The sequence below is a fragment of the Haliotis rufescens genome, unplaced genomic scaffold, assembly GCF_023055435.1.
Source record: "Haliotis rufescens isolate VD_foot unplaced genomic scaffold, xgHalRufe1.0.p SCAF_1, whole genome shotgun sequence".
Taxonomy (NCBI): Eukaryota; Metazoa; Mollusca; class Gastropoda; order Lepetellida; family Haliotidae; genus Haliotis; species Haliotis rufescens.
In genome coordinates this window covers 57516699-57531383 of record NW_025963779.1, presented here as the reverse complement: position 1 = coordinate 57531383, position 14685 = coordinate 57516699, and the positions used below count along the sequence as shown (strand labels likewise).

General features: G+C 42.4%; 1 protein-coding gene across 1 annotated transcript in view; it reads right to left on the bottom strand.

The window, feature by feature from the left end:
* The window catches only part of LOC124131501 (hemicentin-2-like), an 87101-nt gene that overhangs the window by 17569 nt on the left and 54847 nt on the right, over nucleotides 1–14685 (bottom strand). Inside the window, exons 7-15 of the mRNA XM_048398436.1 lie at nucleotides 14140–14427; nucleotides 7937–8049; nucleotides 6503–6707; nucleotides 4989–5101; nucleotides 3364–3571; nucleotides 2782–2931; nucleotides 2122–2250; nucleotides 977–1270; nucleotides 119–228 (exon numbers count right to left, since the gene is read on the bottom strand). Coding sequence (XP_048254393.1) covers nucleotides 119–228; nucleotides 977–1270; nucleotides 2122–2250; nucleotides 2782–2931; nucleotides 3364–3571; nucleotides 4989–5101; nucleotides 6503–6707; nucleotides 7937–8049; nucleotides 14140–14427 — 1610 coding nt within the window. The remainder of the gene's footprint in view (nucleotides 1–118; nucleotides 229–976; nucleotides 1271–2121; nucleotides 2251–2781; nucleotides 2932–3363; nucleotides 3572–4988; nucleotides 5102–6502; nucleotides 6708–7936; nucleotides 8050–14139; nucleotides 14428–14685) is intronic.

Sequence of the window (14685 nt, the reverse complement as noted above, 5' to 3'; positions counted from 1 at the left end):
CTACCTCATTTATCACTCAGATGTATGGATTATCTGTCAAGATGAATTGATTGTGTAAGTCCTCATAATTAAGGTATTGACAAGAAATAGCTGAAACAACCAAAAACAACCATCTCACCATCCTGGAACCAAGATTGTATGCGGTACAGGACAAGATGGCCGACTCGCCTTCCTCTACCACCACAGTAGAGACAGACTCGTTGAGATACGGCACCGCTGGCCTGAGCTCTGTAGGGAATTAAAGCACACCTGTAGCATACATCCATGCTCATATCTACCCATTGTCTTTTTCATACCTTTAAACTCAACAGTAAGCTTATTTCATGACTTTAACATACATGCCATTTATCTGTGTCATAACTTTATATTTTTAGCTCATATTATTCCTGATGTTATGATACATGAATTGTCTATTTCATATCTTGATCACACATAGCGTATATATTTATGACATTAGCATATAGACACTCATTGTCCATATCATAACTTTAGAATACACAATAAATTTACTTTATGACTTTCAGTACAAATAACCATTGTCTATTACATAACTAAAACACAAACCACACAAAATTGGAAATATGTGCTTGGTTAATTTAACAAAATATAAATTGTCAATGTATGAGAATAACACTGTAATTTATCCACTGAAACAGATTCCAATTGGCGTAAAGGGCAAAATAGCTGTGAAAATGAATATATGAATGGACCACTGAAAATCGGTGATGACATCAGGGATTCAGTTTCAGAGACCAATGAATGATATAAAACCGACATACATGAATATGTGAAGGACAAACCCCAATAATTGGGACGGTACATCCGAAAAAAAAATTTAAAAAAAATTCCTATTTATAAAATAATATCCATTTGTAAAATATTGACAATCCAGACAATGATCGTCCTGTAGGAGGTTTTGTGACAAAGTGGGTCTGCATAAAGGAGGTTAAACTGTGACAAGCAGCATAATACAAACCTAACAGCATCAAGGACTTTTCATCATATCCAAACGCATTTGATGCTGCACATGTGTAGTTGCCAAAGTCGTCGTCCTGAAGATTGTCAATACGCAGCAAGAGGGTGAATGTGTTGTCTTCTTCGTCATACAGATCCTGGCTGTACCGAGGCTCTGAGTCGACTTCTACCTTATAGCCATTCCTGTACCAGGCCGTTACCTCAAAGGGGTTCATGGTCACCAGACACTCCAAGATGGCCGACTTGCCAGCTTCCTGGATGATCTTCTCAACCGTCAGCTCCACATGAGGTCTCACTACAAACAATCCTTCAGTTTACAGACCCGTATTCTATTGTTTTAGATCAGGCGAAAAGGGCTTTAATGTTTCTTTCAAGATTATTTCACACATATAGTGACATGTATGCACATGCGTTTGAGGCTGCTTGTATTAGTTCTGACATATATATATAGTTTCCTAGTGCTACCCACTGAGATACCTGGCCTCAGTTTTAAGATGGATACTCTATTCGGACACATCCGAGCCGACCAGTACTTGTTTTATCCCCTTACTACTGAACACCAGGCAGGGTAACAACAAGTACCATCTTTTAACGTCATTGGCATGGCACAGCTAGGTCATCTGATCTTTCGCTCTTGGGAGTTTACAAAACAAGTGTTAGAAGTCATATTTAAAATGTTGTATAATCATTAGTCTGAACAGGCTTGTGACGTTTCAGCTTCATTGGTCCAATTGTTTGAGTCGATGCATTTTGAGAGACTTAAGAGCACGTTAAAAGTGCAAAGTCAAAGTCACAATTAAAAATATTTACGAAAACAGAACATATGTATCCCACTGTAAATACAGATATACAAAATTTAATTTCGGACCAATATGGTAGAGGTATGGCCACAAACAGTTTTTTTCAAAATGGCTGCCATGGCAGCCATTTTGAAAATCAGATCACAACCTCAGAACAAATTGTGATTTCACCCTTGGTGTGAATAAGAACGTTTCAGCTTCATCAATTTCAGAGCAGATGCTACACGACGGACGAAGGACAACACAAGTCAGACAAAGAGGCCAGGACATTAGCTCACTCAGGTGAGCTAAATAACTGGTCAACATGTAGTCTTCTGAGATGTTGGTTGTGAAATATGACCCTTACCACCGATAGTCAGCAACATGGTGAGACGAACTGCAGGGGGGATTTCGTTATAAGCAATGCACTCATAGCCTCCACTGCAGTTGACGGCAGCTTTGGGTACACGCAGAATCTCTCCAAACTCTCCAGAAACTAAAAATAGCAGAAACAAAGACATTGGTGTAAAAAGTGAAAGTGAGTCATTGCTGGCTACATTTCGGCAATATCACAGCAGCCTGATATTTATATATTGCTGCACTGTGAGTTTTGATTCAATGCCAGTTTATAATGTATTTCAGTTCTATCGTGACATGTTATATTAGTATCGGAAGAAAGGCAAAGAAACAAAGTTTCACAAATGTCTTGCATTCATTTCCATATCCTGTTTGATGCTGAATACAAGCAAATGATAATCCGGATAAATCAGGGATTTGAACCCATGACAAGCTGATTCGGGGTTCTAAGGGAGGCAACTCTTTAAGCGACCAATTGGAGTTGTGGTGCCTTCGACTTGGGTCCAGCTTCACAAAGGGATCATAGTGTTATGACTGTCGTAACTCCTACAGGTTAACAATGACTTACGATAATCGTAGCTTAAGAACTCCTTTGTGAAACGGGATCCACTGAGACCACATGGAGAAGGCAGTGAGGCAGTGAGGCAGTGACGGCAGGTGCAGTACTCACAGATTGTTCCTTTACAAAGTGCAGCTGACTCCTCCCTCCTCCATGTCACTTTGGGAAGGGGGTCACCAGTGACGTTACACACGAGCTCAGCATCCTCGCCTTCTTGTACGATGACATCGTTGTTTTCACTGTCGAGGATCCTTGCTGGGGCTGGGAAAGAAATGACATGTGTTAATGACAATGATTGTGCTCAACAACAGAATTCAATGAAATGAGAGATATTTACACTGAATTGTAAGATATTTACACTGAATTGTGGGATATTTACACTGAAATGTGAGATATTTACACTGACTTGTGAGATATTTACACTGAATTTAGGAATATTTACACTGAAATGTGAGATATTTACACTGCCTTGTGGGACATTTACACTGAGATATGAGATATTTACACTGAAATGTGAGATATTTACACTGAATTTAGGAATATTTACACTGAAATGTGAGATATTTACACTGCCTTGTGGGACATTTACACTGAAGTGTGAGATATTTACACTGCGTTGTGGGACATTTACACTGAAGTGTGAGATACTTACACTGAGTTGTGGAAATATCCACAGAAGAGTGAGATACTTACATTGAACTGTGAGAAAGACAAAGCGGGACAGACGGCGGTTGGTGTTGACTTGACATGTGTACAACCCCTCATCATCCACATTCACGTTTTCAATGTGCAGGTTCCAATCCTTGTGGTAGGGTTTATCAATCCTGAACCGTTTGTCTTCAGTGGTGCGTCGTGAGCGATACGTCAGCAGGCTCTGATTCTTGCCTCCAGTCCACACAACCTGGCAAATTAATACATGTCTGCTTCAGCTGAACGATCATACCTCCCAGGGATCACCTGTGTCTATATATTTAACAGTCCTCACAACCTGGCAAATTAATACATGTCTGCTTCACCTGAACGATCATACCTCCCAGGGATCACCTGGGTTTATATATTTAACAGTCCTCACAACCTGGCAAATTAATACATGTCTGCTTCAGCTGAACGATCATACCTCCCAGGGATCACCTGTGTCTATATATTTAACAGTCCTCACAACCTGGCAAATTAATACATGTCTGCTTCAGCTGAACGATCATACCTCCCAGGGATCACCTGTGTCTATATATTTCACAGTCCACACAACCTGGCAAATTAATACATGTCTGCTTCACCTGAATGATCATACCTCCCAGGGATCACCTGTGTCTATATATTTCACAGTCCTCACAACCTGGCAAATTAATACATGTCTGCTTCAGCTGAACGATCATACCTCCCAGGGATCACCTGGGTTTATATATTTCACAGTCCTCACAACCTGGCAAATTAATACATGTCTGCTTCAGCTGAACGACTATACCTCCCAGGGATCACCTGGGTCTATATATTTCAGTCCTCACATCCTGGCAAATTAATACACGTCTGCTTCACCTGAACGACTATACCTCCCAGGGATCACCTGGGTCTATATATTTCACAGTCCACACAACCGGGCAAATTAATACACGTCTGCTTCACCTGAACGACCATTTTTTGTGGTCCAAGGCATGAACACAGTGGTCCTAGATTGGCAACATGACGTACACTTAAAATGATTTCTAAGAATGTTTTATAAATCTTATTTGCACATGCTAAGAAGCCTTAAGCCAATTATAGAGGGGGGTTCAGGATTAGATTTCTGTGTATTTCATCCAGAATAAGTATGCTATATGTAACCTATATAATCTACAATTTTGAGAAATTTAATTATTCAAACATCAATGCTATTTTTGCCCCCCATATGACTCACAATGTAAATTGATTACAACCATTCTCAATTTGCATGCAAATAGGAAGCAATGCTTTGCCTCTGCGAAACCTGTATCCTACAAAATGGAGAAATGTGAAGACAGAATTTAAATAGAAAGCAAATTCTAACAACACAATTTTAGTGATCTCAATTCTTTTGATTTTGTGTGTGTGTTTTCAGAACCACACCCTGCAGTAGTCCAGCGGTATGGAATCGGGACCAGATAAACCTGTGATTAATATAGTGAACATCGTCTCATGTTGTCGGGGTATGATGCACGAAATCAACAAAGTCATCTAGCTTGAGATTTGGAACCATTTCGTCCCCTCGTACAACAAGCTGAGGTTGTTGGGGCTGATTCCCCACACCATCTGCCTTTGGTCATCTCTATTTGTCACAGGGGTGTTCTGGAGTATTCAGTTACCTGATACGAGCCGAGATTCTTCACCCCGCATGGAAGCACTGCAGTTGTTCCAGCTATAACAGTCAAGTTCTCGGACGGTTGGTCAAACATCGGTCCTGAAGATGGTGAATCGGCTGTAACAAGAGCAGAGTCCTGTGAAGCAGTCATAAAATCTTTCACACAAACCTCATCTTTGAATCCGCCTGCTGACTTCAACAAGTCTTAGCAGTTATATACAGTTGTTTGTTTGTTGTTTAACGCTGCACTCAGCGATATTCCAGCTATATGGCAGCGGTCTGTAAATAAACGCATCTGGACCAGACAATCCAGTGATGGTCATCATGAGCATCGATCCACGCAATTGGGATACGATGACATGCATCAAACAAGTCAGCAAACCTGATCACCCGATCCAGTCAGTCGCCACTTACGACAAGCATAGTCGCCTTTTACGACAAGCATGGGTTGCTGAAGACCTATTCTACCCTGGATCCTCAAAACTGAGATAGGCTTTTCATGGATGACAAAGACATGGTGGCTAGGTGTGTAGATATTTTCATAGAGTATTAGTACTTGTTCAGGCAGGATGACTATCTTATCACCAAATGTCCAGAACTAATTATTTCATAGCTACAGGCATCTGAATGAAAACTAGCATATTCATTTATTCGGACAAACTCAAATTCTCATTCATGAAATATATTTTTAGATTACCATTTTCTCGTTAGAATCCGAGATCAACGATATTCTGGGAGAATGCCTCGTAAATGTGTCACTTGTGCCTAATCCATTTGATTGTTTGCAATAAAATATGTTTAAGTCATATTTATAAATTTTAATATGAATCAGTCCTAGCAGATGTACAAGATCTAGTCACTAGTGATGCTAATGGGTAGATATTGCTTGAATTTGTTTGGGGCAAATGTCAGAGAAACACTAAAATGGGTAATAAATATTGGTTTTAAGGAAACATTTTCCAGTATTTGAACAAGAAAAGTCTTTGACGCAAGATAAATTTCTCAGGAAATGTAACACAAGAGAGTAAAAAATCTATGGTAAAATATAGAGCCACAATGCCCTGAAGCTCATCAATCATTGAGAAACTGAGGCCATGTTTTAAATAACATCAGAATTCTGCTAGCAAATTTGAGATACAATATCTCTTTTCACTCCACAACCTTGTAGGTTTTGAAATGTCAAATTTGAAGTAACATTGACAAAACTGGGTATATGAAGGTCAAAGGTTGTAGGTTGATAAAACATATAAATATGACAAACACACATAATATTCTGCATACTTGCTGCGTATAATATTTCAGAATGATGCATGGAAAAATAGCCGAGTAATATCCAAATATGACATTTTTAATAATGCTGTCATGGCAGTCATTTTGAATATGAGATAAGAAATCTGTGAGCATTTTTATTGGGATCGCTGAGATCATTCATACAAATACAGCTTTATTTGTCTGTTACTGACAAATGGATGGATGGGCCACACACTTCACCTCAGTATACAGATCAGGAACACTTACCCTTCACATTGAGGAACACGCTCCTGACAATAGGGTTTTTCCCATGCACCCGACATCGGTAAATTCCGGCATCCCGATATTTGACACTCTTTATCTCCAAGTTCCATGCTTTTCTGTCTCCTTTCTTCTGAATACTGAACCTATTGTCTCTGGCCACGATGCGTCTCGCCTGCGACAAGTACGTCTTCCCATAGATCCACATCACCTGAGATGATTAAAAGTGGTAACCATAGGAGACAGTTTCGAGTTGTTCAGAGAGTTGGGTTTTAATTCTGCCCAGTTTATATATATACATGTATTACTCACCTGTGAAGAGATCACTCATTTAATAAACATACAGCTGTATAACACATTGTGTAATACCAAAGTGCGTGCTCATGAACTTTGGGAACAAGTTTCACTAACAAATATTGAAAACTCTCAACATCCCTGGACTTATTCAACGACATTGCATGTAGAGATGATAGATCACTGAGAGGAGCTTATGCACACCAGATGACCCAAGTAACACTGTTGCTAGCCTGACGTCACATGGCATTGTTTCGCCGGTGGATCTTGCAACAAAATTTCACAAAATACGTCAAACGGTATTTTGGCGTGATTGTAAACTTTGTGATGCAGGGTCCAATTCCACAAGGCAATCGCAGCGCACAACAGTCGTTATTCTCTGTTTGGAGTTCCGATAACCTCAGCGCTAATATAGCTTTGTGGAATTGATGCCTGAATTCAAAAGGTAGGCCGTTGGTATGGTACTAAATTAATACGTGTTAACTTTTGATATATTTGAAGTATTATTCTGTTAAACTCAATGAATAGTCCCTGAAAACATATAACTTTGATAGAAACATGCAGCTACATATAACTTGAAAAGAAGTCCCAGTGAGATGGGAGATTCAGAGCCTGTGGAATATGTAGACTTCCTTCATTTAGGGCAAAAGCATTACAGTAAGGATTGGGCGATTCAGGGGCTGTGAGACCGACTGGGGCATCGTTCTCAAGCATGGATACAGTGGGTTTGAATGGAAGGCGTGTATTTGTGGTTTGGCAATTGGTTATAGCATTGTAATATGCTTACATGTACATGTTCCTTTATGAAACTTGCCCATGTTAAGATGTCTAGTACAGAGGGTTTGCTTCAAACAGAGGGTGTGTATCCTCTGCACCTTCCATCTGGACCTGTGTATTGTGCCAACAAACCAAGGATCATAGTCTGTTTGACTCAGGAATTCAAACTCACTCTCATTGGATCCTGGAATGCCTAAGGGAAGCAACTTTGCACAGCATATTGCGATACTTTAAATAGGGCATGACCACTTTTCATTGTTCTCTATATCTCAGTTTTACTTGAATGTGATACGAAATCTCAAGTCATGACAATCTCATCCTTCCACGTGCATGTTCAAAGACATCATTAAACATTCGCATGCTACCCACCTTGTTGCTTCCAAGATTTTCCACGGAGCAGGGTAGAAGGGCTGTCTCCTGCTCCATCACTGTCACGTTCTTGGAGGTCTCCACAAACCGAGGCTCGGTGCTGGTCGGCCGCTCTGAGACAGCATGACACATTTCACTTTAATGATATGATAGATCACCGACACACTTTTTCACTCTTGACGTTTTTTACAAACCAATTACAGTAAACTACGGTTATAACGAACTCAAAGAGACTACTAATTTTAGTTCGTTATAACCGTAGTTCGTTATACAAACCAATTACATTAAACTACGGTTATAACAAACTCAAAGGGACTACTAATTTTAGTTCGTTATAACCGTAGTTCGTTATAAGCATATATACAGCATAACTACAGCAAATAGTCAGGACCAAAAAGTAAGTTCGTTATATCCGTCAGTTCAATGTTCGTTATAACCGTAGTTCGCTATAAGCATATATACAGCATAACTACAGCAAATAGTCGGGAGAAATAAGTTTGTTATATCCGTCAGTTCATTATAAGCGTGTTCGTTATAACCGTAGTTTACTGTATTCACATTTCAGCTTAATTTGAACACATAGTTGTTAAGAAATGTTCAAAAATTGTGTTTTATCATTAGTGGAAGGGAGGTGGAGATCCTTCTTCCATGACTGGACAAAGAAAGCAAACCGTCGCATGGTATTCCTCCATTTGTAATAACCCTCTCATGTAGCAAAAGTTCTTTATCATGAAAAGACTGCTTCCATGGTCTAGTAGTAGAGCATCTGCCCGGAGAGCGGGGCTCAATCCCCAGCCGCGTCATACCAAAAGACGTTAAAAGATGGTACTTGTTGTTACCGTGTCTGGCGCTCGGCATTAAGGGGATAAAACATGGACTGGTTGGCTTGAAGAAAGTATACTGTGTCTGAGTGGGGTATTCTTGTTCAACTGCGGCATGGTATCTCAGTGAGCTAGCACTATAAATCGGCATCAGTTTGGACTAGTACAAGCAACCACACGCACGCACGCAAGCATGCATGCAAGTTGCTATATGAGTGCAATAACTTTGTACATGACATTATACCCAATTTCACCTCACCTTATCATGAAAATTACATTCATTAGCTTGAGGAACCGGACATTTATTATGTGTGTGTGTGTCAGAGGGATTGGGGTTGCTCACCAAAAGATATGACAGTTTCAATGGGATTGTCATAAAAAAATACACACATAATTGGGGAGGGTCATGAAAATAATAAATTGATATTTCATAATAAAATATAACACATTTTTAGGGAACAGATTATTTTATAAAAGTTAATGCCAGGCCCCCACCAGAATATAAAATATAATACTGCAAATATGTTGCTTCAGGAAGAACAACATAATTTTGGACTGATTCCCATTTTGACCTTGTTTCCCATTTAATGTCTATAATATTAATATACCTGGCCCTGGGATCATGAAATCAACTTAAGACCAAATTTTGTCTTAAATCGGGGATCACGAAGCTCAATCTATGAGAATATCTTAAGTCTAAGACAAAATTTGATCTTAAGTCCTAAGACTGCCCCTGAGTAGACTTAAGACAAAATTCATGCTTAGCAAAATTTGAGCTAAGACCACTTTCATGATCCCAGGGCCTGGTCTGACTGACAGGCTCTGTCTATTATCTCCGCCCAGAAATAATTGATGCTTCATCACAATTTTTGAAAGTTAACTAGATCACATATTTGTGTTTTCCACAGTTTGAAAGAATCCACATGGCAGGCAGACTATGGTTGTTGGCAGTGTTTCATGGCGCCTTGTTGCAATTAGTTGCCTGTTATTCTTGTCAGCTTTGCTACAAACAAACCCTCCTGACACTGACCTAACAGTAAACATCGACATCATGAACACATCAACACGTGTCCGAACTTTCAGAAAGACATACTGCAATTTTATTATTAAAAATACATCAGGAAAAGAATAATGCATGGGCACAACTTGTTTATATAAGCAATTTTCTGTTGCATAGATATAATAATATAAAAGATAGATATATAATCTAGGATAGTTTATTTCAATGGAGTGCAAATTCCTCAATTCAATTTTGAGTTCCTATTCTTTTTTGCAGTAGCTTTAAACTCGGAAACCCTCTTTAGTTGGAGATCACTCACATACAATATAGACCGCCTCCGTGACTAATGGTAGAGCGTCCGCCCAGAGAGCGGAAGGTCCGGGGTTCGATCCCCAGTCCCGTTATACCAAAAGACGTTAAAAGATGGTACTTGTTGTTACCCTTGTTGTTTAAGGGGCTAAAACAAGGACTGGTCGGCTCGGAGTCCGTATACTGTGTCTGAGTGGGGTATTCATGTTAAACTGCGGCATGGTTTCTCAGTGTGCTAGCACTATAAATCGGCATCAGTCCAGACTAGTACAAGCAGCCACACACACACATATACACGTGCATGCATGTCGCTATATAAGTGTAATAATCTAGGACGCGACGTTAAACCCCATTTCACCTCACCTCACCTCACATACAATATAGTTTTGCAGGCAGATGTTTTAAACTCAGATGCATATTTACCCCATGCCATTTTCTTTTGAACAATGGCGTATTTCCATGCTACCCGTGAATGCTACCCATATACAGCTTGTGGTGACATTGAGGCTGTCCGTGGGGATTCAGGGTTAAAACAGATCTCCAGCAGCTGTAAGAGCTCGAGGCGACCAGATGCATGGTAGGCAGGCTTGGTGACTTGGTTTATTGTGTATGGTCGTACCCGACTGTGGACCGTTGCTCACAATATCAGTTACTAAATTGTCTGGTCCGGATCAGTAATATAAAGGCCACTGTCATATAGTTGCAACATTGCTGAGTGCAGCATTACACACAAACAAACAAACATTCAGGTATTGACAGGCATGGACAGTTGGAATTAATTGGCAGAAGCTCTCATAAAATCTACTGATGTGACAACAATGATTATTTGTGAGTCACCATTGGCAATAATAATTAATGACGTGTATGACCACTGTTACAAATTATAGTGTGAATAGGCTCGGGGGGAAGGGCAGACCTGGAATTTTATGTCATTATTTGCAAACTGAAAATGTATCGTGTACATCAGTCTATCAGGTCCTGACGTCCTCCGTTCAGGCCCTGACTACCTCTGTTCAGGTCCTGACTACCTCTGTTCAGGTCCTGGCTACTTCTGTTGAGGTCCTGGCTACCTCTGTTCAGGTCATAACTACCTGTTCAGGTCCTGACTACCTCTGTTCAGGTCCTGACGACCTACGTTCAGGTCATGACTACCTCTGTTCAGGTCCTGACTACCTCTGTTCAGGTCATGACTACCTCTGTTCAGGTCCTGACTTCCTCTGTTCAGGTCATAACTACCTCCGTTCAGGCCCTGACTACCTCTGTTCAGGCCCTGACTACCTCTGTTCAGGTCATAACTACCTCCGTTCAGGCCCTGACTACCTCTGTTCAGGTCCTGACTACCTCTGTTCAGGTCATAACTACCTCTGTTCAGGTCCTGACTACCTCTGTTCAGGTCCTGGCTACCTCTGTTCAGGTCATGACTACCTCTGTTCAGGTCCTGGCTACCTCTGTTGAGGTCCTTGCTACCTCTGTTCAGGTCCTGACGACCTACATTCAGGTCATGACTACCTCTGTTCAGGTCATGACTACCTCTGTTCAGGTCATGACTACCTCTGTTCAGGTCATGACTACCTCTGTTACACAGAGACAATGTCACTAATGCAGACCTGCCCTGAGAATGTGGACCATGCCACTTTTTAAGGGTTCCAGAAGTGCCTGGAGAGTATGAAGTGCTGGGGCGTATGTTCCCTGGAGAGTATGAAGTGCTGGGGCGTATGTTCCCTGGAGAGTATGAAGTGCTGGGGCATATGTTCCCTGGAGAGTATGAAGTGCTGGGGCGTATGTTCCCTGGAGAGTATGAAGTACTTGGTACCATGTGTTCCCTGGAGAGTATGAAGTACTGGGGCATATGTTCCCTGGAGAGTATGAAGTACTGGGGCGTATGTTCCCTGGAGAGTATGAAGTACTGGGGCGTGTGTTCCCTGGAGAGTATGAAGTACTGGGGACCGTGTGTTCCCTGGAGAGTATGAAGTACTGGGGCGTATGTTCCCTGGAGAGTATGAAGTACTGGGGCGTATGTTCCCTGGAGAGTATGAAGTACTGGGGGGTACGTTCCCTGGAGAGTATGGAGTACTGGGGCGTATGTTCCCTGGAGAGTATGAAGTGCTGGGGACCTGTGTTCCCTGGAGAGTATGGAGTACTGGGGCGTATGTTCCCTGGAGAGTATGGAGTACTGGGGCGTATGTTCCCTGGAGAGTATGAAGTGCTGGGGCGTATGTTCCCTGGAGAGTATGGAGTACTGGGGCGTATGTTCCCTGGAGAGTATGAAGTGCTGGGGCGTATGTTCCCTGGAGAGTATGAAGTGCTGAGGCGTATGTTCCCTGGAGAGTATGAAGTACTGGGGCGTATGTTCCCTGGAGAGTATGAAGTACTGGGGACAGTGTGTTCCCTGGAGAGTATGAGGTGTTGGGGGGAATGTTCCCTGGAGAGTATGAAGTGCTGGGGACCGTGTGTTCCCTTGAGAGTATGAAGTACTGGGGACCGTGTGTTCCCTGGAGAGTATGAAGTGCTGGGGACCTGTGTTCCCCGGAGAGTATGGAGTACTGGGGACCGTGTGTTCCCTGGAGAGCATGGAGTACTGGGGACCTTATATTCCCTGGAGAGTATGAAGTACTGGGGGGTACGTTCCCTGGAGAGTATGAAGTGCTGGGGGGTATGTTCCCTGGAGAGTATGTAGTGCTGGGGGGTATGTTCCCTGGAGAGTATGAAGTGCTGGGTCGTATGTTCCCTGGAGAGTATGAAGTACTGGGGACCGTGTGTTCCCTGGAGAGCATGGAGTACTGGGACTGTGTGTTTCCTGGAGATGATGGAGTACTTGGCACCTTATATTCCCTGGAGAGTATGGTGTACTGGGGACCGTGTGTTCCCCAGAGAGTATGGTGTACTGGGGACCAAGTGTTTCCTGGAGAGTATGGAGTATTGGGGACCGTGTGTTCCCTGGAGGGTATGGTGTACTGGGGACCAAGTGTTTCCTGGAGAGTATGGAGTATTGGGGACCTTATATTCCCTGGAGAGTATGGTGTACTGGGGACCGTGTGTTCCCTGGAGAGTATGGTGTACTGGGGACCAAGTGTTTCCTGGAGAGTATGGAGTATTGGGGACCGTGTGTTCCCTAGAGAGTATGGTGTACTGAGGACCAAGTGTTTCCTGGAGAGTATGGAGTATTGGGGACCGTGTGTTCCCCGGAGAGTATGGTGTACTGGGGACCGTGTGTTCCCCAGAGAGTATGGTGTACTGGGGACCAAGTGTTTCCTGGAGAGTATGGAGTATTGGGGACCGTGTGTTCCCTGGAGGGTATGGTGTACTGGGGACCAAGTGTTTCCTGGAGAGTATGGAGTATTGGGGACCTTATATTCCCTGGAGAGTATGGTGTACTGGGGACCGTGTGTTCCCTGGAGAGTATGGTGTACTGGGGACCAAGTGTTTCCTGGAGAGTATGGAGTATTGGGGACCGTGTGTTCCCTAGAGAGTATGGTGTACTGAGGACCAAGTGTTTCCTGGAGAGTATGGAGTATTGGGGACCGTGTGTTCCCCGGAGAGTATGGTGTACTGGGGACCGTGTGTTCCCTGGAGAGTATGAAGTACTGGGGACCGTGTGTTCCCTGGAGAGTATGGAGTACTGGGGACCAAGTGTTTCCTGGAGAGTATGGAGTATTGGGGACCTTATATTCCCTGGAGAGTATGGTGTAGTGGGGACCGTGTGTTCCCTGGAGAGTATGGAGTACTGGGGACCAAGTGTTTCCTGGAGAGTATTGAGTACTGGGGTGTGTGTTCCCTGGAGAGAATGGAGTACTGGGGCGTATGGTCCCCGGAGAGTATGGAGTACTTGGGACGGTGTGTTCACCCGGAGAGTATGGAGTACTAGGGACATGTGTTCCCTGGAGAGTATGGAGTACTCGGGACTGTGTGTTCCCAAGAATCACGTGAACATGGGAGAATTAAAGTTTTGAAATATTATTCTCTTTAGTTATCAAGAGAAGTACAAAGTGAGAAGAGAAAGCTTTCCCTGGCTAAAATAGAAACTTACAGATGACAACCATTGTAGTGCACCTATATGCAGTATCTCTACTCACCGATGACATTAACAGTAGCTTCCGACACCCCGAACCTGTTTGAGGCACGGCATGTGTAGGCCCCGAAGTCCTTCCGCTGTAGCGACCCAACCTTCAAGGTCAAAATAGACGTTATGTTGTCCACGTCCTCAATGCCGATTTCATATTTTTCTCCGGTCGGTATATCCGAGCTGTTGAGAGTCCACATCATCAACTCCTGTGGGTATCCCCGGATGCTGCATGACAGCATGATGCTCTCCCCTGTCGACTTGGTCAAGCTTTGTTCAGAAACCTCAGCCACAGGAGGGCCTGTAAGATGGAAACACAAAAAGTTATACCCATGTGTATCGGCCAATACATCTTTTTTGTTGCAGAACTAAATGTTATTTCATTGGCCAAGGCAACAAGAGTTTGGGTATTTTTGGGTAATAATAATTATTTACCTTTTTCATTTAAAATGATGTTCATATATGACACTAAATACTAACTGAAATGGACTCAAAATTTCACCAAATATATTCTAAGAACTTAAATCGTTTCCAAATGCCTCTTCCTCCATTCTGCCCT